This window comes from Melanerpes formicivorus, unplaced genomic scaffold (assembly GCF_026170545.1).
Source record: "Melanerpes formicivorus ecotype bairdi unplaced genomic scaffold, bMelFor1.0.p_v2 SCAF_22, whole genome shotgun sequence".
NCBI classification, from domain to species: domain Eukaryota; kingdom Metazoa; phylum Chordata; class Aves; order Piciformes; family Picidae; genus Melanerpes; species Melanerpes formicivorus.
Genome location: NW_027142374.1, coordinates 7,552,989 through 7,575,188, shown reverse-complemented (window position 1 = coordinate 7,575,188; position 22,200 = coordinate 7,552,989). Strand labels below are relative to the sequence as shown.

The 22,200-nt window shown below is 39.0% G+C and overlaps 1 protein-coding gene and 1 non-coding gene across 4 annotated transcripts in view; both read left to right on the top strand.

Annotated features, from left to right (window-relative positions):
* The window catches only part of TMEM164 (transmembrane protein 164), a 36,234-nt gene extending 14,919 nt beyond the window's left edge, over positions 1-21,315 (top strand). For all 3 annotated transcript variants that reach the window (XM_068152040.1, XM_068152039.1, XM_068152041.1), the window contains exons 5-7: positions 5,638-5,716; positions 14,954-15,054; positions 15,418-21,315. In XM_068152040.1, coding sequence (XP_068008141.1) covers positions 5,638-5,716; positions 14,954-15,054; positions 15,418-15,624 — 387 coding nt within the window. In that variant the 3' untranslated portion in view covers positions 15,625-21,315. The remainder of the gene's footprint in view (positions 1-5,637; positions 5,717-14,953; positions 15,055-15,417) is intronic.
* Positions 1,942-2,014, top strand: TRNAF-GAA (transfer RNA phenylalanine (anticodon GAA)). Its single transcript has one exon. It is a non-coding gene; the product is annotated as a tRNA-Phe (tRNA).
* Positions 21,316-22,200: the final 885 nt, after the last annotated feature.

The window sequence follows — 22,200 nt, the reverse complement described above, 5'->3', positions numbered from 1 at the left end:
TGTTTTTTCCCTTCTTAAGCTATAAAATTTTGCACCAAGACAGAGTTTAGTTGCTAGAGGAAGGATGACACACTTGTAGGCTATCACATGGTGAGAATGATCTTCCATAAAGAGTGACACCCACATACACAGGCAGTTGGATCACGTTTTTCAGATTTCCATGGATTTAGTGTAATGATTTAGTGTAAGATTTATGTTGCCTTTCCCAATCTGATAACTACCTGTGTTCTTTCCTATACCATAACAGTGTATGTGCAGTTTGCAAGTAAGTTTTAAGAGAACTTGATATTGCTTGAAATGGCATCAAAAGAATAAAACTTTTTTTTTTTTTTATGGATAAGGAGAATTTTATTTTTATATTTCAGACTATCCAGCTTTTAAGAAATGTAAAATTCACTGTAACAAAATTAATTTTCTGGGTAACCATTTAAAAATGTAGAAAGATTCAATAAATCATCAGCTTGTATTTTGTCTGCCATTATTACAGCTCTCATTCATATTAGGGGAGTGATGATTAACAGGAAAAATACCGACTACTTAGACAATTTTCTCCTTAATTAGAGATAGAAGATAATGTCTGAGAGCAAATATTTTTGGAACAAATGCCATTTAGGATAGTTTTGGCCTAATAGCTGCTTGCTATACTCTTGTTTTTTTCCCCAGTGTTTCTTCTGGCACATCATAATGTGGGTAATGTTTTATAGCACTGCTGCTTTGACCCAGATTCTCTTGTGGTAGACACAGTCTGCTCTGCAACTGCCACCGTAGTTCTTTTCACTGACATTGGCCCAAAAGCATGAAGTGTCTCTTAAAACTTAGTAGGAACTTTGAAAAGTTGTAATAATTTTGTCCATGTGTGGCAGTTTAGGCTGGGTGCTTTCTGCTGCTACCACACAAGATACACCTCTGGTGCTCCGGGTGTCCAGCCCAGTGGGTGGACACAGGAAATAGCGTATTTAATTCCCATAATATCCTGCTCCCTATAAATCCAGCTGCAAAGTCTCACACTTCCTCTTTCTTCCTTTGCTGCTACTGTGGGAGATGCTCCCTATCTAGTAATGGATGGGGAGTTATCTCAAGGCATCTTAAGCCTGGCTAATGCCAAGAGGAGAAGGGGGAAGGGCAATCTCAAATCTGGCCAGCTGAGATTAACCTAACGCTGGAGACGGGGGCTAGAAAGAGCCTGGGGGGGTTTGGGTGCACCCTCAGGTGGGAGAAGGGAGTGTTAGGAAGCTTCTGGGTATGCCTTGGTATCTCTTTTGGCACTGTGCTTGTAGTTTCTGTAAAACACTGCTGTGCTTTGTAATATCCAAGTGAAAAACTTCTGATTCAGTCAGGAATTGTTGTGTCTCTGTGCCTCAACTGGTTTATTTCTAATTTATATTTTAAGCCATGTATTTTAATGTGTACATTTCATACACAAATGTTGTCTATTTATATTACAGCTGTTTACAGATGTAACTATAGTGTGTCAAAGAGCATGCAAAATTTAGTATCTAACCCAACATTAATTTAGGAGTGAGGAGGGAGATGATGTCTCAGGCAGAGAGAGTTCTGAGGTCAATGGGAATGAGGCAGCAGGTGACTATTGTGTCTCATCACTGCAAGAGATTGTACCAAATGGACATATTGCTGTAATCACTGAAAGGATTGGTGGTCACCTTCACAGTGCAAAATGTACTTCCTCTTTAACAGTTAATTGATATACAGCTGGATGTTATTGTCTTGTAGGTAGTTTTCTCCTAAATCCCTCTTCCTGGTGAAGGGTCTGTTAGTTATCCTACAGGCATCAGGTGATTGCTGTTGAGGGTCTGGAGAATCCAACTAGTGAATACATAGCCAACTGGTAATTTGTTACAGAGATGAAAGCAGAGTGAAATGCTGGAGAAGGTATTAGATGTACAGTTTTATTTGTACATATCAATAATTGGAAAGGGCAGGGCTGAAGTAGCTCAGATGGGAGAGCGTTAGACTGAAGATCTAAAGGTCCCTGGTTCAATCCCGGGCTTCAGCAGTGTTGTTGTGAATGGTTTTGCCCATTGGAATGGGCTGCCCAGGGAGGTGGTAGAGTTGTTTAGGAAGAGACTTGATGGGGTGTTTGGTTGTATGATTTAGTTGATTAGGTGGTATTGGAGGATGGTTTGGATGCCGATGATCTTGAAGGTCTCTTCCAACCTGGCCTATTCTGTTCTATGAGGCAGAAAATGTAGAATGAAAGATAATGACTAATTTGCCAGCTGAGGGGTGTTTGTTTACTGAGTGTCAAGATTTTGGTTCTAAGTCTTAACCTGTTCAAAGTAATGTCTAGAGCATCTCTTAGAATGCTTTGTGGCCCAGTCTGTTAGGATCACATACTTTTGCTACCCATTATATTACTTAATGCTTTGTAAGTATTCTTTTTTGTGTATAAGATATAAAGCTAAATTATCATGTAAAATAACTTTTTGGAAGCTTCTAGTGTAACTTGACATTTTCCATTTTCTCTGATGTACCTGCTAGATTTTTTTAGAGCCTAAATAATTTAAAAAACATTCCTAAATATTGGTCTGTTGCCAATAGAAATAGAGAGTTGAGATATTAATTGAGACTACAAGCAGGCACTTTCTACCATCTGTTGTTTTAACCTTTTGGTGACACTACTCATTAAAAACCCTGTTGGACTCTAGTGGGCACCTGGGATACTGTTCACAAAAGCATAGCCTGACAGATGAGGTCAGTCTATCTTGTTCTTTCCAAGAAAATATTTTCCTGCCTTGGCGTGATGTGGAGGTGCCAGCAATTAAGTCTTGAGCAACAGATGCACCCATTTGTATTTATTTGGCAACTAAATATTCTTGCTACATTATTTACGATGTGCTGATGGAATTAAATTTTGTGCATTGGAATAGTCATTGGATAAAGACAAAACATTTTGCTTCTTATTCAGGTAGTGTTTTTGTGATTTCTTACTAACCTTTCTGAAATAAAGGCTGTTTCTCATTTTCTCGTATTTATTTTCTTTCTTACGATGCAAATCATTCCTGGTCAGCATTAACAATTTATATTGAAAACAAGATAAACTTTTATGCCCCTTAAGTAAACAGAGAAGATGATGCTAAGGGAATGTGGTTGTTAGATTCCCAAGTAGGAGCCTAGAAAGGTGTAAGAGGATGTACAGATTTCTTTTCATTCTGTTTATGCTGCATGGAGTGCAGTCTGGATCCTGATAACCTGGCTGTGCAAGTAAATTCATTTAGCTGCCAAAAAGACTCACAAGTGCTTGAAGACTAACTGGTTTTGTTTGAACTTTCATATTGCATTAATCAAATTTTAAAGGCAACACTTTCCACTGGTTTAAAAGTGGTGCTTTTATGCAAGCTGATGTCCTGAAAATGTTGATATATATAAAGTAAAATACAGGACATGTCCCAGAGGTGTTGGACTTGCTGTCTCTTCTCACACAGTTAAGATAGTGTCATTTAAGCATTTGTTTCCAGATAAGGGAAACAAGGTGAAATGCAGGAAAAATGCTGCTGGCAGTTGGTAAGGGATGAAGGAGACTACTTTAAAAAAACAAACAAAAACCAGCAGGTGAATTGACTATGAATATCCAGAATTCAAATGAGTCTCTCTTGGTTATCAATATCCAGTGACTGAATTGCTTGGAATGAGTGTGGTTGAAGAAATGTACCGTGAGCATCACCAGTTTGTTACTGGGGAACTACTGAATGCTGCTGTTGAGGGTGGCTGCTTGGTTTCCACAGTGGCATGTGATGGAAAAGGACAAATCTAAGAATCACAGAATCATTTTGGTTGGAAAAGACCTCTAAGGTCATTGAGTCCAGTCATTATCTAACTCTACCAAGTCTGGTGCTATAAACCAGTCTCTTGATGAAGTGCTTACTCTTTGCATAGAGAAGTTCTTCAAATTCTAGATTGATGGGTGACCCTTTCATATAGAGGGTACCTACATATCTGCTGTTAGTGACTGTTGCTGATACCACAATTTCTAGACAAGACCTTCAGAGCTAGGTGAATCAGTTGTTCTGTACAACTTCATAGTTCCTCTTTTGTTTTTGTTCTTGTTTTCTGTAGCCTGGCTGTACAACTTGGGTATTTGGTTGCACAGAATTTCTGCTTTTGCTGCTCTATACTAGGAAATGCACTTGCATAATTAGCTGGGCTTCAGAACAAGCAAGCTTTTCTAGTGAAAAAAGGCTGTTTTGTTTTAGACACAAAAAATATTGTCAAGACAACTGCAGCAAAACAAGTGTTACTCTGTTCTCAGAAGTGTCCTGAGCGTGGTGTTTGTGTAGCTGACCCTCACAACTCTGCAAGTGTAGAAGCCCTTATGAAACCAGATACTAAACAGAGAATGCTCCTTGGCAGGAGTGAGTCCTCATGTTGTGTTGTTTATATCAGGAGCTATTATTTCTGAAGTATGCCTGTTCCAGCTGGGAGAGGTACAGATTTTCTCCAGTTAGGAAAAGCTCTTTAGCCTCTTTCAAAATAATCATGATTCCCTCACTATACCCTCTCTGTCTTTCAACAAGGAGCAGGAAAAGGTTCAGATTCAGGAAATCTCAGAACTTCCATGAAATTCTTGCTTTTGCAGACCATTATCTTGCTTGGTTTTATGTTCAGAACTCTTGGAATAAAATGACCTAACAGATTGTATGTCTTAGTCTCCCAAGAGCTGGCTGAACATCTTAGAGGTTGTAGTCAGGACACTGATAGCATTCAACTGGGGAATGCCAGGACTAGCAGAAACCAGCTGTTAGTTTTAGCATATTTTACAATGAAAATAGGAGATAAGAGTTGTTGAACTGAAAAGATGACAATCTTAATTACCAACTGTTTATTGAATGCTACTGTGGAAGAAAGCCAAACGGTTTCAACCTCTTTTCACTTCTGTTGATGCAGAAGTTTCTGTTTCAATGCCGTGACTTCAGTGTCTCAGAATACTAATAGGAGGGCGCCTTTTGTTTTTCTTTTTTCTTAAGTGAGCTGCAACAAGAGGTTGAAGTCTAAATTTTGAATTTGAATCTTTCATGCTAGTGTTTAATTCTAAATGTGCCTTTTAGTTTAACAAACAAAGGCATTTGCAGATGGGAATACCTTTAACTGATAAAGAGCTACAATTAGTTGAGTCTAGATTAAGAGGCTCGAATTAAACTCAGTTGTGATTCAACTTATTTTTAGCACAGTATTAATTTAGCACAGTCTAGCTGACCTTTATGAAGTAACACAAGTTCAACTCCTAAATGCACAGACAGCTAATGGTAATTTCCAAAAGTTGTCAGCAGGTGAGAAATACCTGATTTACTACTAACTGGTTTCTGGTTGGACTTCTTTAGCATATTGCATTGTTATTTGTAATTCATGCTAAGAAAGGGAAAGTAGTGATCTTATGGTATTCCTTCTTTGATGTACTTCTGTCTAATTTTGAGAATTGTCTGCCTGCAGTGCTGCATTGTCTTTTGTAGCAAGAGGAGCAGAATGGGTTCAGTTAGCTGTACTTTCAAAGCAGTGCCCATTAATGCCATCTTTTTGTTAATATTCATAGGTGATAAAATGACTGAAGGGACTGTCGTGGATCACTTGTAACTCACTTGTTAGTGATGAAAAACCTTTACAAATATTTTCCTTATTCCACAGCTTCCATTTGAAATGGAAATCTATTACATCCAGCATGTGATGCTTTATGTTGTGCCCATCTACCTGCTGCAGAAAGGAGGTAGGTTGGCTATTTATCCTATACCTATTGAATTGGTCTCATGAAATGAAACACCTGTGCTTAATAGCTGCAACAGGCTTTGCTCTTTTCTACCAATTTTCTCCATGTTATGACTTAATAGTTTCTGGTGTTATGCTGGGGTTGTAACTTGGATGACAGACACTCCATTGGGAACAAAGAAAATGGCCTTTTTTCCAAAGGGATATCAAGAATCTATTGGCATAATCATTACTATATTCTTGAGTAGCATCTCTGCCATTTTGCAATGTTTTGACTTGTTTGTGGGACATACTTTTAAGGTGCTTTCCCCCTTGGAGGTCTCTCTCAAGGTACTGCAACTTAAAATGAGTTGAAAAAAACCAAACATTATTGTGTCCCCTTGTACATATTAGTTGGCTAGTTAGATAAATGCCTGTCAAATTCTGAACTTCTAATGAAATGTAGTGACACGTATTAGTGGAATGAACTATTGCTTTGTTATCAAGATTAGTCTTTCAGTCACTTAGCCCAGAAGAGTTCCCTAAGTCTGGGAATCCACATTGTTTTGTTGGCCAGTGATTTTTCCCAACTATGCCCCTTAGAGAGGCATACCATATGTATTCATCTGGTGTGGTGCTCTGCTCCCCTCTAGTGCTGACTTGATTCCAACTGCATTTCCTAGCCAAACTAAATTTTTTCATCTAGGAAATAAAAGATTATAATTTATGGTATTAGTGATGTGAATGGGATGGAATTTATAAAATGCTACAATAAGTCTCTTCCACTTTTAATCATTTCTATTTTACATCAGCAGTTGCTTAGAGTAAGTGTGAAGGATTATGTTTGTAAGCTTTTGGTGAGTGAAACTAAAAATTATCCAAAGGAAAAAACAAACAAACAAAACTTCAAAAGATCATTCTGCCTCTTTCTCTTAGCACAGAAATATGCCACCCACATTTAATTGTAATCCATCTTTGGTATCTTAAAGTTCTGGGTCTAAAATGCTGACGTGCAGTATACTTGTAGAAGTTACACAAACTACTAATCATTGCAAAAGGGAGGTGGGGAGATGGGGGAGAAAGTGTAAACAGCTGTGTAGTACACATAGGCAATGAGAGACCAAGGTCTTGTCACAAAATGAAGATTTCTGATGCCCTTGAAGTTCCTATGTAACATCTTCTTAAGATGTATTTATTTTGGTTTAAAGTTTGGCCTTGGATGTCCCTTCATGCGTTTTTGCCCTTTATTGATGTACAGGTGTTTGCTGCCATCTAATGTTGATGTGGTAGCAGTGACATTTCCGAAGAACTTTGTTGACTAAATATAAAAGTATTGGTTAATATTTTGTCATTTCACTTGTACCATTGTTTAAGGTAATTTCAGAGTAGATGACACTCTTTTTCCTAACTTGTGAAAATTGGGTTTTTGTCTCTAACATTGATTTCTGTTTGAAATAGAAATTTCCACTAGGGAATTTATGATTGGGCAAAGTAAGTGAAGAGTAGTAAAATTGGGAAAATGAAAAGGAATGGATTGTGGAATGTGGAAAAATATACTACTTGAGTTTTATTTGGAATCTGAGAGTATTACTGATGGCCTTACTAGCATCTCAGTCATAATGCTAACATTTCACAAAGGAAGAATGAGCAGAACATCTGAAGAAGGGTTGATTTGAGGTTCATTCTGTACAGAAGAACATGTCCAAGTTTGACATGCTAGTCAAGGATCACAGCAGTTGTGTGCTCATGTTCAAATATGTGTTGAAGTGTTTCCTGTTGGAAGGAAACTGTGTGACAGTGAGGGCTGTAATAATTCATTTTATTTCTCTCTCTGTCATTCATTACAGTGGTAAATTCAGGCCATGTTGCACTGGTAGTATCACCTTTATGTCCCCTCCCCTGTATAAGCGTGGGGCTTTATCATGCTTAGGATTGAATTGATGTAGAGAGAGGTTCTGAACTCGGGCTTCAGTGTTGCAGTGGGAACTCAGTGAAGCTTGAGAATATATTCAGACCTTGTTCTCTTTCCTCTCCCTCCCCTCTGTACTGAGTGAATATCAATTTCTAACATACTTTCTTTCCAAGTGTGTATGTGCATGTATACCTATATGTGTGTGTGCCAGGCTAGACAAAATAAATGCTTATGCACTCTGGCTCATCTCTTCCTTGGCTGCAGTACGGGGCTCTCATGCAAAATGGATATAGTGCAGATACAACAGGCCAGCATGGAAGATTTTTTTAACTGAAGGCAGTTCATCCATGAAGTGTATTGGCAGTTGGAAGCTTTTTTGCTAAATGAATCTCACCTTGTATCACCTCTGAACCTTGCCAAAAATTATAATATGCATCTGGGTGGAACACAGTGTTCCTGAAATAGCTGGATGTGCTGAACCAAAGCTGTAGGTCATTATGCTGTCTTGTCCTCAGGAGTTGAGACTCCTGTCAAAAAAAAATATGAATAGTTTTGTAACTTCTGGATACTGTTGCATCATCTGAGTGCTAGGACTGGCAAAAGGGAGGGGCAGTGAATGAATTGTCAAGGTGAAAGGAAGAACACAGCAAACAGCAGCGCAGATTTAGACCATGGAACCAACCCTTCCATTGAAAATCTCCTCAAACCACTTTCATCTACAGAGATGGTCTTCTGAAGCATATGAGTATGCTCATATAATTATACTTTATGCTGCTGGGGTACAGATTGCTGGTAGAAAGCCTAGGGAGATAGCAGCTGAGAAAGTGTAATGGTTGAAATTGCCACAACTATTGCAACAGGGCATTAACCTCACTGCCCAAGATAAATGTATTGGAGGCCTTCAGTGGTGTTCAGGACAACTTAGTTTTTCAACTCTTAAGGAAAAAAAGATGCTGGTTTGCACTTTGTTAGCCTTAAGGACTTGCAGTTCTTGCATGTCTTGGTTCTTAAGCTGGCTTGGTCAGATTTTTGGATAGATTTGATGAGATGAGATGTGCACCTTATCTCTAGAGTTTAAAATCATATTGAAGTTTAATCAAAGTGGAATTATTATTTCCTGAGTGCTGTAATCAAATGATCTAATTCCACAACAGTTTGCAACAAGGGTTAATTTATAGCAGCTCTCTAGCGGAGGGGTTCAGGAGACAGTCTTTCTTGTGTTTTGAGAGTCCCAGCATTGTTTAGTTGCCTTACTAATTAAAGTAGAAAAGGATCTTGATGTTGAGGGTTGTTTTAGGATTTTGTCACTTTAAGAACAATCTCATGTATGAACAGCTGTACTTGGAGTTCAGGAGATCACCTATGCCTTGGTACTGGTGGCACTGCATAGTTGTGTTGTTCTGACACTGTAGCCTGCAGGGGGGGATAGTCTCCAGCATCTGCCCTGTCAAAATGGCTGTGCCAGTTCTCAAAATTCTCAATTCAAAGGCAGGTTGTCAACACTCTGGAGAGAGTAAATCGATTTGGGTGGTTGTTTTGCTGTTGTGGGTTGTGTGGGTTTTTTGGGGATTGGTTGGTTGGTTGGGGTTTTGTTGTTGTTGTTTGGTCTGTTAGTTTGTTGTGTGTGTGTGGTGGTGTTTTCTTGCTTTGTTTTGAAGATTTAAAAAAAAAATAAATTATTTTTGTGGAGGGGGAGGATCTTCCTGTGGAGCCCAAATTGACAGTAATGAGCTTTAAAATGCTGGAGAATCCAGTGGTCTGGCCCTATGTGTTATAAGAGCTGACTCACTGTTGTACAGCTGTGGACAAGTGGACATGTGCACCCTAAATAATTAAGCAGCTGAGTTGTTTGCTGGGAATAGTCAGAATTTTCATATTATAAGACAAGCCCTGAATTTTTATAATCAGGAAAGAAACAGTCTTGTTGACTCAAGTCATAGAGCCTTTTTTTCATTTATATGTCTCAGAAGTGGTATCAGATGAGTTGAAGTTCTATGGCATTGTCAGAAAGTCAGTAGAAGTTGATTATTCCCCCCCCTCCCCGATTCTTCTTGTGGAGCATGCCTCTGTCATACTTCAGGTAGGAGCAGCTCTGTTAGACAGCTGTCTTATGAGCAGTGCAGTGTTTCTTACTTAATGAGAAGCTGGGCTGAGTTGTAAGATGTAGAACACAGATACTGAGTGCAGACCAAAGGATCATTTTTCCTGTCGCTGTAAATTAGGAAAGCTCAATTAAAGCAATTTGGGATCCAGACTTGCTGGCAAGAGTAAGGGATTGCCATACTTAAAGACATTTCTACCTTTCTCATCCACTTTCTCACTTTGTGACACTGAGCTATATTTAGCTATATCTGTCTGTAGGTCCCTAACTCCTTTTGAATGGAGTTATAAAGCAGGCTTGATTATATACTTTAGCAGTAATCTAGGGGGAAAAAAATCACTATGTATTTGAATGTCGTTAGGTGGTCATAAATCTACTTTATCTCCATCCACATGGAAATATTCACTGAAATAACGTGTGGTATGGCTGTTTCGCTGAAACTCTTGTTTCTTGTGTGTTGTTATTCTGCTCTCCTGCTGGCAGATTCCATGATTCTATTCCTGCTTTTCTCCACCTTTTGAATCCCATATATTCGAAGTAAACGCCAGTGGTGCTTGTATCTGACACCTTGAGCAGTGGGGTGGCTGGGGCACATTCAGCAGCTGGAGGCTTGTGCTGTTGCTGTGGCTGCAGATTCATGCTGTAGTCTCTCTTGCAGCTTGATTATTTCAGGATAATCTTGTTTGATGCTTCAAGAGAACTGCGGGGGGACATGTGACCCTCCAATCTTTATGCACTGGGTGGTTACAGTTCTTTGGAAACTATGGTGGCTATTATGAAGCATTTAAAAATAAATAAAGAAGGTAATGTGGAAATCTCTAAGTGAGCTCAAAGTCTGTTAAAGACAGCCCTCTAGAGAGGGGTGAAGTTCAGAAGTGTATGTACCAGTGTATGGAAAAACTACTACTGTGCAAAGGATGAGGAAGAACTACTGCTGCTGCTTTCAGGAATATAAAAATGTGGTTCCTGGGAGGAGCAAGTAATATAAGACCCGTGCCTGAGCTGTTTCTGATGAGAGTAGCTGGCATTGAAGGAAATAGAAGTCTGGCATAAGGTAGTATTTTGAAATCTATAGTCAGAACAGCTGTGGAGGGATTCAGTGGATTTCAGGGTCATCCTCTTGAGAACATTTTTCCTGTTTTCCCCTGGAAAGGAAGTTTGGTCTCTAGGCTAGCTCAGTAGGCTACACTGCTAGAATTAGCCCTTTGATCAAAGGAAATAAAATGAAAATAAATTTGCTCTCACATTTTTACAAGCTTGAAAATGAAGGAATTGTAATAGTTGCTCTGAGTTTTGGATTAAACAGAACTTATACATGTGAAACTACTAGAGAAGCATGTGGTGTGCTGTACAAACTGGTAAAGCTCTATAAAATCATGTGGGAATTAAAGTAAGACATTAATTAGGAAAAAATAGTTCAACACACTACAAAATTAAATTTTACTATATTTAGATTCTATTTCAAACAGAGGAGTAGTGTCCTTCCTGCATTGTGTTCTCACAGAAAATCAAAATGAATATTACCTTCTGTGAAGTTGTGTTCAAACTTTTAGAAGCCCATGTTTGGAGAACTTAAAGTAAAAATAATAGTTCATAAGGACACCAGAACTAGCCCAAGACACTGGGAGAGGAAGCAATATAAGAGAAATTGAGGCTGTTTGCCCTTTAGATTTTTAAAGCCATGCTTCCCTTCCATTGCCTAGATGGCTTAGTTGACCACTTGGCATGTTACAGTCAACAAATTCTTGTTGCTGAAGTGGGTGATGAATCCCAAACTCATCAATCTATATGAAATCCTTCCCATCAATGCTACTGAAAGAATGACAATTTAAACTGGAAAAAAAAAATTACCAAACCCAACACTGTAATGCTTTTTCAACAGGAGCAAATATACAACCTGCTTAGATGACTCTTTATTTGGAAGGGTCTCAACTGTCTGGGACATGAATATTTTTGAGAATGAGATTAGTGCTAGACTATCAGTTGGATTGAATTTTTGAATGAAGAATTACTTGTGATCCTTAGTGAACAGAAATTTCCTATGTAAGCAGCAAGTAGCTTTGCCAAAGCTAACACAAGCCATTCAAACATCCACTCAGCTGGGTTTCAATGTCCCTGTTTGTCTGTTTCTCTTAACAGACTGTATACTGCAGAAACTACACCACACTACTCCCTGCAACAATCATCTGTTCAATAGCAGAACCAGAAAGTAATAAAATCTATAGTGAGTATTTCCATGAGAAATGTACAGAAAATATCCTAGGTATAAACTTAAGTTTCCCATAACACACTTGGGAATCCAGGGCTCTCTGACATGCTTTTGTCTAGAGCTATTTGTTTCATTTTTGTCCCTTGATGCCCAAATGCTGATACTGCTGAAAATCACATTATTATTTTCAGGATTGCAAAGTCTAGCAAGAAAGATTTTTTTCTATTAAGAAGCAAGATCAAAAGTCTGTAAAGAGTGAGAGTTGCTAATGTACATTTTGAAGTCTCACAACACAGAGGGGATGTAGCAGTATGAAATTCCTTGCTGGAGGAACCCGAACAGCTCTTCAAGTGACTTCTGAAACATGATTCCCTGGCTAGATTGAGGCTGGACAGAAGAAACTAAGAGTCCAATGCCAAATGATGCCACTGATCTCTTCTGTCATTTTGTGCAATTTCTGTAGCCTTCTAATGAGTGCTTTCTCCCTCCAGTCTTGTTTCATAGCTGAGTTCACTTCTCTTAGTGTTTATATCCTACCTGTACTATAAGTCCCCCAAATATCCAGGTCTCTGGATTCTAGCTGTTCTGAGTGCTTATCCCTTTAGACTACTAGCACTGGTTCTCAGGCTTTGTTGAATCTTTCAAAACAAGACAGCCAACTGCCAACCAGTCGAGTTCATGTGAAACTAAATTTGATACATCCGTACTCTGCCTGTTCCCAGGAACAGCTTTAGATACCATATTTCAATTTTATTCTGTATATTGCATCTAAGGTAAATGTCCAACTAGAACTGCAAAGACAACAGAAAAAGTTTTGCAAGTCAATTGATGTTTTCCTTACTCTGCATCTGAGGAAGGAGACAAAGTTTCTGTATAGCTTGACCAGCTTACTTGGAGTTGGTACAGCCAAAAATAGAGCCACAGTCTCCTGAACTCTGACACCAAGGCTGGTTGCTTCTCCTCTTGCTCTCTAATGAAAAATTGTATTCAAGGTGATATCATGTATATGATATTTGTGGAGTTTAATCAATGTCATTGCTATTTAAGTGAAGTGTTCTGTACATTTTTCTAAATAGGATACTGGCTCTTAGGTTATGCTTGCTTAAGTACATTTGAAGAATTAGACTGTTGTGAATGTTTTTCCTTTACCTGTAGAGCACTTCCCTGGGAGTTCCTCATATAGAGTTCACTCTTACATTTGGATTTTGCTTATAGTTCAGACACTTCTCCTGACCTTCACATAAGTACTGGATAAAAAAATCTTATATGGTGCCTTCTGCTTTCGAAATAGCTTCTCAACTAATTTCTCATGGCTGCACGAAGCCACAGCTTCCTTACTAAAACACTATGTACAGTTGTATCTTGGGTAATTCATATTGTTGCTCCTTAAAGCCAGTGAGTAAATTTGGGGTGCATATGTGCTGCTGTCATTCAGACATGCAACCAGTTCCTTCCTTGCTGTTGACTAGCACAGAGAGGCTGTGTTATATTGAGATGTGCAGTTTTGGACAGTCAAGTGTAGGCAAATTTTAGTTTGTAACATTTACAAAATGGTATTTAAATTAGATTGAATTAGCGATAATTACCTGAAGTAATCTGAGCTGGCACGATGGGTACAAACTATGGAACGAAACTCTGCAGAAAGGAATTGCTAAAGGGCAACTGTCTAGGGATTCAAATCTGAAACGGGATGCCCCATTATATGGTGGTGTGGTAAAGCAAGTAACAGAAGTCATTTGCATTTATTTACATAGGATGCCATACACAGGCCATATACTAGCTTTAGTCTGGTGAGTTCTGTCCTAGTGTAGTTCCAAATAGCCTCATACAGTATATGATGCAGTCTGTAATTACTCCCTGGTAATTACTGAATGTGACAGCTAGCAAGGGCTAATATAGATATTGCACTGTTGCTGTTAGCTGTCTTCCAAGTACTGGATACACATCCCAGTGTTCACTGTGTAATGGATCAGAGAGCAGACAAAAGCAGATATAAAAATGCACTGGCATTTTTTATTCATCTGATACTCCTACAACTACTTGCAGCAGCTGAGTAGCATGACATAATGTGCTTCCTTCTTTTGCATCCCTAGGTTAAGTTATTAATAAAAGTCATAAGGAAAACAATATTTTATTCCCCATATCTGAAACTGAAATATTCAAGGCTGCTGGTAAGAGTCTTGAGAACCCTGTATTTTTTTTCCTCACCATGTAATGTTTGAATATTTAATTCCAAAAATACTCTTGTATCTAAGGTTAGTTGTATTAGATCTGATGTCCTTGGTACTTTCTAGGTCATGTGATGTTGTGTTCTGTCACTGAATTGACAAGACCTAGTTTCAGGAGGAGGGAGAAAGGTGAACCCAGCAATAATGTGAAATTTTCTACTTCATTTGAAAGGAAAAAAGTACATTTTACAGTATTTGTGATATCTGCTGACTATAAAGTTTTTTGTAAGTATATCTGAAGATATCTCCACAGCAGTTTTAATTTAAAAGTACAGTCTGTCATTACTGGATTGACTACTTTATACACCCTTTCTGTTCCTAGGCATTATTGGTGCAAGTTACTACCTAATATTTATTAAACAACCATAAAATTAGGAATGACAGTGAGGCCATACTCTAATACAGTGCAGTGCAGGAACTGCCACTGCCTAAGTTATTTCTGTCTGTTTGGAAGTCAGAACCCACATAAGAAGCAGCGTTTGGAAGATTCATTTTATACCATTACAGTATTGAAAAATCATTTAATTCTGTGGTAGAAGGAAGAATGAGGTAAAAATCACTGGTGCTGGTAAAAAATAGGCAAGCTTAATGAGGTAACATACTGTATATTTTACTGGTGGACCAGGAGGGAGGACATGCCAGGTAAGAAATAAGGCTCTCAAATATTCATTAGTGTAATGGTATTGAGTAGGTTATCAGCTAAAGCCAGACGCCCTACCATCCACAGAGCAGAAAGGAGAGGATTATTCATGAGTCTTTGATGGACACAGCAACTCAGCTGAATACTAATGTATTCCTTTCTCTTCAAGGTATCTACACTCCAGAACCACTCTGCAATTTCTGGTGGGCTCTTTTATCCACGGGGTTTATGTTTGTATATCATTTTAGCATCTTGCAGATTCTGGGATTGGTAAGTAAATACAGGTTAATAAATGGATAGTTTGCAAGTACATTCAAAGTAAAAACACAGTTTTTGCAAGTGTCCAGAATTTTATTGATATGATAAGATTGCTTGCATGCAGATTCTTAATTGCATGTTCCAATGAGCATTTGTATCTCTTAAGTAGGTAAAATATTTCCTGAATTGGTTATGTACCTGCATAAATCCATCTATTAAATGCACACCTGAATTTGATCTGCTTTCCTTCTGAAAGCTGCCCTACTTGTCTTGAACAAAGGAGTATCACCTAAACGTTGCTAGTTAATTTTGAGTGTCTGAATTGGTGCAACACAAAAATGTTGTTAATTTATACATTTGTTGTCACTTTCTCAGGTTACAGAAGTGAATTTGAACAACATGTTGTGCCCAGCCATCTCAGATCCTTTTTATGGGCCCTGGTATCGAATCTGGGCATCTGGACATCAGACTATCATGACCATGACCCATGGGAAACTTGTAATCCTTCTCTTTTACAGTGCTGTCCCCGTCTTTAAATGTAGCGTGGACTTCCTTAGACTCCCAGCTAAGAAAATAGACTGAAATGTCTCCCCACCACGGAGTAGCACATACGGGAAGCAGATACTTATACTGGAAAACAGAGGAGGAATGAGAGGACAATGTCTTTATACTTCTCCCCACAGTTTATTGCCTCAAAAATACCTCTGTGATTCAGTGAGGGGTTTTCTATGCTGTTTCTTACTGCCTACTGCCAATAGCAAAATTAGTGGCCTTACTCTGGGAAAGGTTTGTGTTGTATACATTTCACAGATTCCAGGAGAACCTTGCTAAGCCACCATTTAGGATTAGGCCAGGATCTGCCCACATTCCAGCAAAGACAGTTGCAGTGCTACCTCGTTTTGACTTATCCTCCATTAAGTACACTTATATCATAGGATAGGAAATAAAGCTGAATGACCACACTCCATTGATGTGAAAGAACACAGGTTGAGGTGCATCATCCTGGTTTAACTCTCAGCACTTGAGTGCTGCAGAATGGTCACAGTGAGAGGGATATACATTTCATCTTCCAGACTAAGTGCAAAACAGTGAGGTTCTACTGTACTTTAAGCAGGTTGAAAATGTTGGGGAACAAGAATTTTTTAAATTTTTTTTTTTTTTTTTTGAGTACTTTATTTCTAAGCTGCTGTGGGTTAATATCTGTCTGGCTAAATCCCATTCAGATCTTGATGCTTTGGAGGTGCTTTTGAGTGAGCAGAAGAACAGCATGTAGAAATAATGGCAAAAGACCATGTTACACAAGTTATGACGAGGTATTTCATCCACTCTTCTGATCTGAATTTGAACAAAATGTGGTTTGTGTTTTTTCCCTGACTTGGCTTAGAGTGGAGAGGGATCTGAGATACAAAGTCTAATATAAACATAAGTTTTCTTTTCTTTACTTCCTTGCTTTTGAAACATTCCTCCTTTGCATTCTACACTAATCTTCGCTCAGTAGAGTGGTTAGTGAAGAAACAGAGTGAAACTGTGTTCTCTAATTAATGTGAATTCAAAATGCAGATAGAAAAAGGAACATCAAATCAGTGGAGGCCTCTACCTGAAAAAAAGGGTTCCAATTTAATGGTATGACTAAACCTTCCTGTCAATATGTATTTTGGAGACTGGGCTGTAGATAGGCAGAATGATAAACAGTAAACTGTGAGTACCTGTTCAAATTTTCCAAGACTAGAGGAGAAACTGTTGGGCAGAAAGATGGGAAATCTTGAGTGTGTTCCTCCAGACAGTTAATCGTGAGTCTATTAAGCACCATTTGTTGTTTCAGGGCTGCAGGAATTTTGTTGTACAGTAGTTTGTTGCAATTTACAGATTCATTATGTTGTCAAAGCTGTGACTTGTAAGATAAAAACCATTATACCTCCTCCATCTGGATCACCTGAAGATACATGCTGAAGTTAAGGTACAGTCATTTATACCTCAAGAAGGAAAATTAGGAATGAGAAGTGGGTGACTTTTTTTTTTTTTTCCCCTAAAGATTTTTTTTTACTGTCAAGGAAACAAACACAGACAGCTAGTCTTAGTTATACCAACTGTATGATTCCTTGTGTTTTTAATCAGAATTGAACTTGAGAAAGCTAAGCACCTGATAATAAGAACTACCAGATATGGGATTGACTGTCAGTTGTTGATCCTGCAACATCCTAGCATCTAAGTAACTGAGTGGTCTCACTACTGCCTCAGTAGAGCTGGGTACATGTTGACTAAGTATTTGTGGAAGCATAAAACCCAAATGTACTAGTATTAAAGGCCTGAATCTGTCTGTAGCAGACCATTTAATGAGGTGCTGAAGTTGATAGAAGTTCTTTCTATTTATTTCATCATGTTCAGTAGTGCATGCTGAGTTTCAGGATGTTGTTGGGAGATGCACAGTGCTGGATGTTAAAGCGTTCCCTTTTTAATGTACTTCCATCTCTTGTGAATAGCTGAATGAAATACACAGTGATTCCTTCTTGCCCCTCCAAATTAGCCACTGTCAAATGTGTCATGGTTTGTGTATTTATTTACTTAAGAATCTGTCAAAATGCCTTATGTTGGGATTCACTCGTCTTTAGAAGGAATGTTTGGTATCACAGTAGAATGATCCAAATTTTGCAAATGTTGTTTAGTGTTATTGCTTAACTTTACTTAACTTTACTTTTTTAAAGAATTTTTATTTTCTTCAGAATATAGTATGAACTGAAAAAGTGAAAGTAGCAGCCTTTTTTTTTTTTTTTTGAACAACAACAAAACCCCCTTCCAAACAAGCCTCCTCCCCCTCTTACAACAAAAATATGACAGAACTAAAACCAAAACCCAAAACAGAACCACCCTACAATATTTCCTATTTCTAGTCATATCCTTCAGGGCATTCTAAACAAGTGTAAAATTGCTGCTTTATGTCACCATTGACTGCCTCTGATCAGTTAACTGTGGAAGGATTTAAATAAGTTCAGGTGTCTCAGACAGTGCAGGCTGTTTGGAATGCAAAATCTGTGAGCTTTTCTGACTGACTTAAAAATCAGTCACAGGAATGGCAGTGTTAAATACAGCCAACAGGAGGGACATCCCTGAGGCAGTTTGGATGAAAGATTCTTGGAGCAGTTGTACCACTTGTACCACTGACTGACAGCAGAGCTGCTCTAAGTGATTGCTCTGGCCTTCCCTCTGTATTGTAGACATCTTGTTCCTGTCATGGTGCTGTGACTCATGCTTTTCTTTGTTACCCTGGTCCAGTTAGTTTGAGTCACTCTAGAAATTTCAGGCATAACTACATAACATGGAATATGCCAACAGACTTGCTCATCAAAGCCAATGGGACATTCATATTCCCCTTCCATGCCTTACCTGTGCAGGTTCTGGAGCTTCATGAACTCTTCCACATGAATTTAAGTTGCTAAAATGGCTAACCTGAACAAGGTGATTCAACAAAAAAGTAAAGAGGGAAACCAACAGTTACACACAGTAAGGATTCTAGAGTATTTGGGCTGCTGCAGGAGTCAAATGGTGCAACTGGAGTCAGACAGAAAGCAGTGGAACCTTCAACTCTTTATGAGGTGTTGCTTCTTTCTTGCTAAGTATCAGTGAAGTTCATTGAATTAAGACAGAGTCAGTTGCATTGTAAAAGACCATTAAGATCAGCCTCCTTTTCTGCAGGCTCAAAATCAGAGTTCCCTGAGTCTGCTCCTCAGACTTGTACTCTAGACCCTTCACCAGCCTCATTGCCTTTCTTTGGACACACTCCACCACCCCAGTGGCTCTGTTGTAGTGAGGAGCCCAAAAGTGAAATTATTCCCTCCCCTTGTTTGAAGGCTTTTTAAACCTTGTGTCTTATTTTGCTTTATGTTATGGTGCCACTAGAAACTGTCTCAGCATAGCTCAGACACAAGCTTCAAAGAAGGTGAAGCACAGGTCAGAATGGGAACAGAAAGGAAATGAAATTCTGAAGCAAATGTCATGGAACTTCACATTCTTTATTCCTTAGCTCTCTCTGGTATCCCTTTGTAATATACATCAGAGCTTGTTTAGTGTGCAGGACATTGATTTGATGGGAAAGCAGAATAGTAAATCTCCATACAGGATAGTTACTCTCTTCCTGGCAGAGGGTGATTTTGTTTTCCCTGAATGGTTTATTTTATAGGCAGTTACACTGGATGGATGATTTTTGGGGGGCTGCTTTTGGGCTTATTTGTGCTGTGAATTACAGAGCAAAATTATACTGATGTTATTGAAGGGTAACTGTCATACTCTCCTGTGCCCATCATCTATGACAAGGTAACTTGAGGCTGTTGCCACCCGGCACCTTGGTGATGAGCTGTTTACGTGGCAGCAGTGCAATGTACGACTGTAAGTGTAGTCCTGGTCCTCCCTGGCCAAATGTTTTTAAATCTTGTGTCACAGTTACAAAAAGGCTGACAACAGCTATGAGGCAGAGCAGGAAGGGGCCATACAGACAAATTATTCCTTTCAGCAGGAGCTTAAACTGACTGTAAAATCTTGCCCTAAAGTAGGGTGATTTCCTGTCCACAAGTAATTCATTGTGTGGTCCAATGCCTAGACCTCACACTGGTATGTAGTAAGGTGAAAGAAGAGTCAAAATTGGCAGGGAAATTAATTACTTTTTCTGCCAGTGAATGACTGTCTATATTTGCCTCCAAAAGTACACGCACATGAGACTTGTTTATGCAGCCTTACAGTAAGTAGCCCTCCAAAGCAGAAAGGCGTGTTCTGCACCCACCATAGCATCTGGGGATTCACCCTGTGACTAGTGGGATCTTGTGCCAAGGCTTTAGCTGTCTGGGATACATGTTGTGCTACCTTCCAAGGATTCAGACACTGTATTTGGTGTTTAAACTCCAACTGTGTAATTTCTTCCTATTTAAACACCAAAGAACAATTTGCATCTTGTTTCTTTTGAAGGGTGAAATTCAACAGCTCTTGCCCATGCTGGTGTGAATCAGTGAAGAGCCAGTCTATGACCCTGTACCTGGTTTGGGTTCTTGCTGTTCATCAGCAAAGCCTGCTTGTGCTTAAGCAGACCTTGCCTTGCTGAAGTTGGGAGACAAGTTGGGTATCCACTTGCATACCTTAAGATTATGGAGTACCTCATTGTATATTTATTCATCTGTTTCTGGCCACAATCAGGGGTTTGGTATTTCTGTATATTTGATAGCTTTTTGTAAAACCCAGTTGTTACCTTCTTTCAGAAATGGCTATTTGCAACTATTAAATTACTGTACTTTTATTTCCTAAGTCATGTATTTCCTTCTCTGGAGACTTTCAAGCCCTGTCTGGATGTGTTCCCATGTGACCTGCAATAGGTTCTATGGTCCTGCTTTGGCAGGGGTGTTGGACTCGAAGATCTCCAGAGGTCCCTTCCAGCCCCTAACATCTTGTGATCCTGTGATCTAAACAACAGGCATTTGTTTGCTATGCATCTAGAGCTAAAATATAGGTGTGCTGCTTCTCTTGCTCTTGCAATTGTTTCACTAGAGGTGTATTCACGGGAATTAAATTAGTCCTAATAGGTAGCAATGCCCTGAAAAGGCCAAAAACCAGGACGAGGGCATGTGTCAGCCCTGTTAGGAGGTGAAGGGTTTCCACAGGCAGGTCTGCTTTGATGTTTTCATTTTTACAGTGACAAAACTTGTAAAAACTCTGTTGAATCGTGTGGTTTGTACTCAAAGTGATTTTGCTGTAAATCTGTCCCGCAGCTTTGAGAGCATCTTAGTCAAAGCAGTTTTTTAAATGATTTACTTTTTCTTCAGGGTCAATTTTGTACTTTTAAACAATTATTTCTGCATTTACTGAGTCATTATTTCAGTGCTGCAGAGGATGCAGCAGGCAGAACAGGGAGCTTAGTTACACCACCATCACCAACCAAACTGTGCTGGGGAGCTAGAGTTGGCTCGGGCACTGGACTGAATCACAAAGCAGTTCCAGTTACCCAAGCCCAGTGTTATCCAGGCACAGACTGGTATGGCAAGGGCCAGGAGGAATGTGAAGAGGCTCAACTGCTACAGAATGCTGTTCCCTCTGAATACTGTCAAAAATTTTGTAAACTTTCTAATGTGCTAAAACTCAATTACGAGGTAACATTTACAAATAAGGGGTAGTTTGTGTACTTGTTTTTGTATTTTGGTCTGATCTTATTTTTCCACTGTTGTGCTCTAAGTCCAGGGCAAATAGTTGTTAAACCTTTGAACTAAAACAAATAAATGCATTTTAATGGATCCTGTACAGTTTTGTTATCATTCTTGTGGTGGGTTGAAGTTTCCCCCCAGGCTCTGACTCTGTCTTGCTTAAGACTTTTTAAAACCAGGTAAGGAAACCAAAACTGATTTTCCAAGTCAGTTTGTAGATAGGGGAATACATATTCTTACCTGATTTGTTGATGTTCTGTCTGGGGCAGGCTGTACTGCTAGACATAGCTTACTGTGCACAAGGCAGTTTCTGTATGAGAACAATGATTACTGGGATTTCTGCAAGGTTGAAGCATTTAGGTATGACCTATGTCTGTTATCTGTCAATCAACACAAACCAAGCCTGAGTTCACTGATAGACCTCCCTGTAGGACATACACTCCTTAACTATTGTTACTTCGTCCCTGTTTGTGTAATTCAGTTGAAGAGCTCAGGACACAGTATTATGATGCTTTCTCTCCACTACTTCTACTGTTCTTGCCCAAACTTCAGTAGTGTCTTTTCTTTCCTGTTCTACGTGACTTCAGTAAAAGATGGCAGAACATGTACAAAAGTTTTCAGCTCAAAACTTTGGTCTGAAAGCAACTGTAATTAAGGTACTCAGACAATTTCACACCATATGTGGTGGCAAAGTACTTTTAATGCACTTCAGAAAAGTTTCAGGATGTATTTAGAAGTACATTTAAATAGACTGCAGTAACGTTGTGACCCAGTACATGTCAGACAAGCAGGTATTTCATTGTGTAAGATTTCTGCTAATCGTGTTCCTGGAAAAAGAACATGCTGGTTGTGCCCAACCTGTATTATTATACATGCAAGGTAAGAGTTTTAAGTTTCCACAGAGCTGGAGACTAGGAACTAATTCTCCAATTTAATTTCTCTTTAACAGTATAGAGACTGATGCAACAGCTGAAGTAGAAAT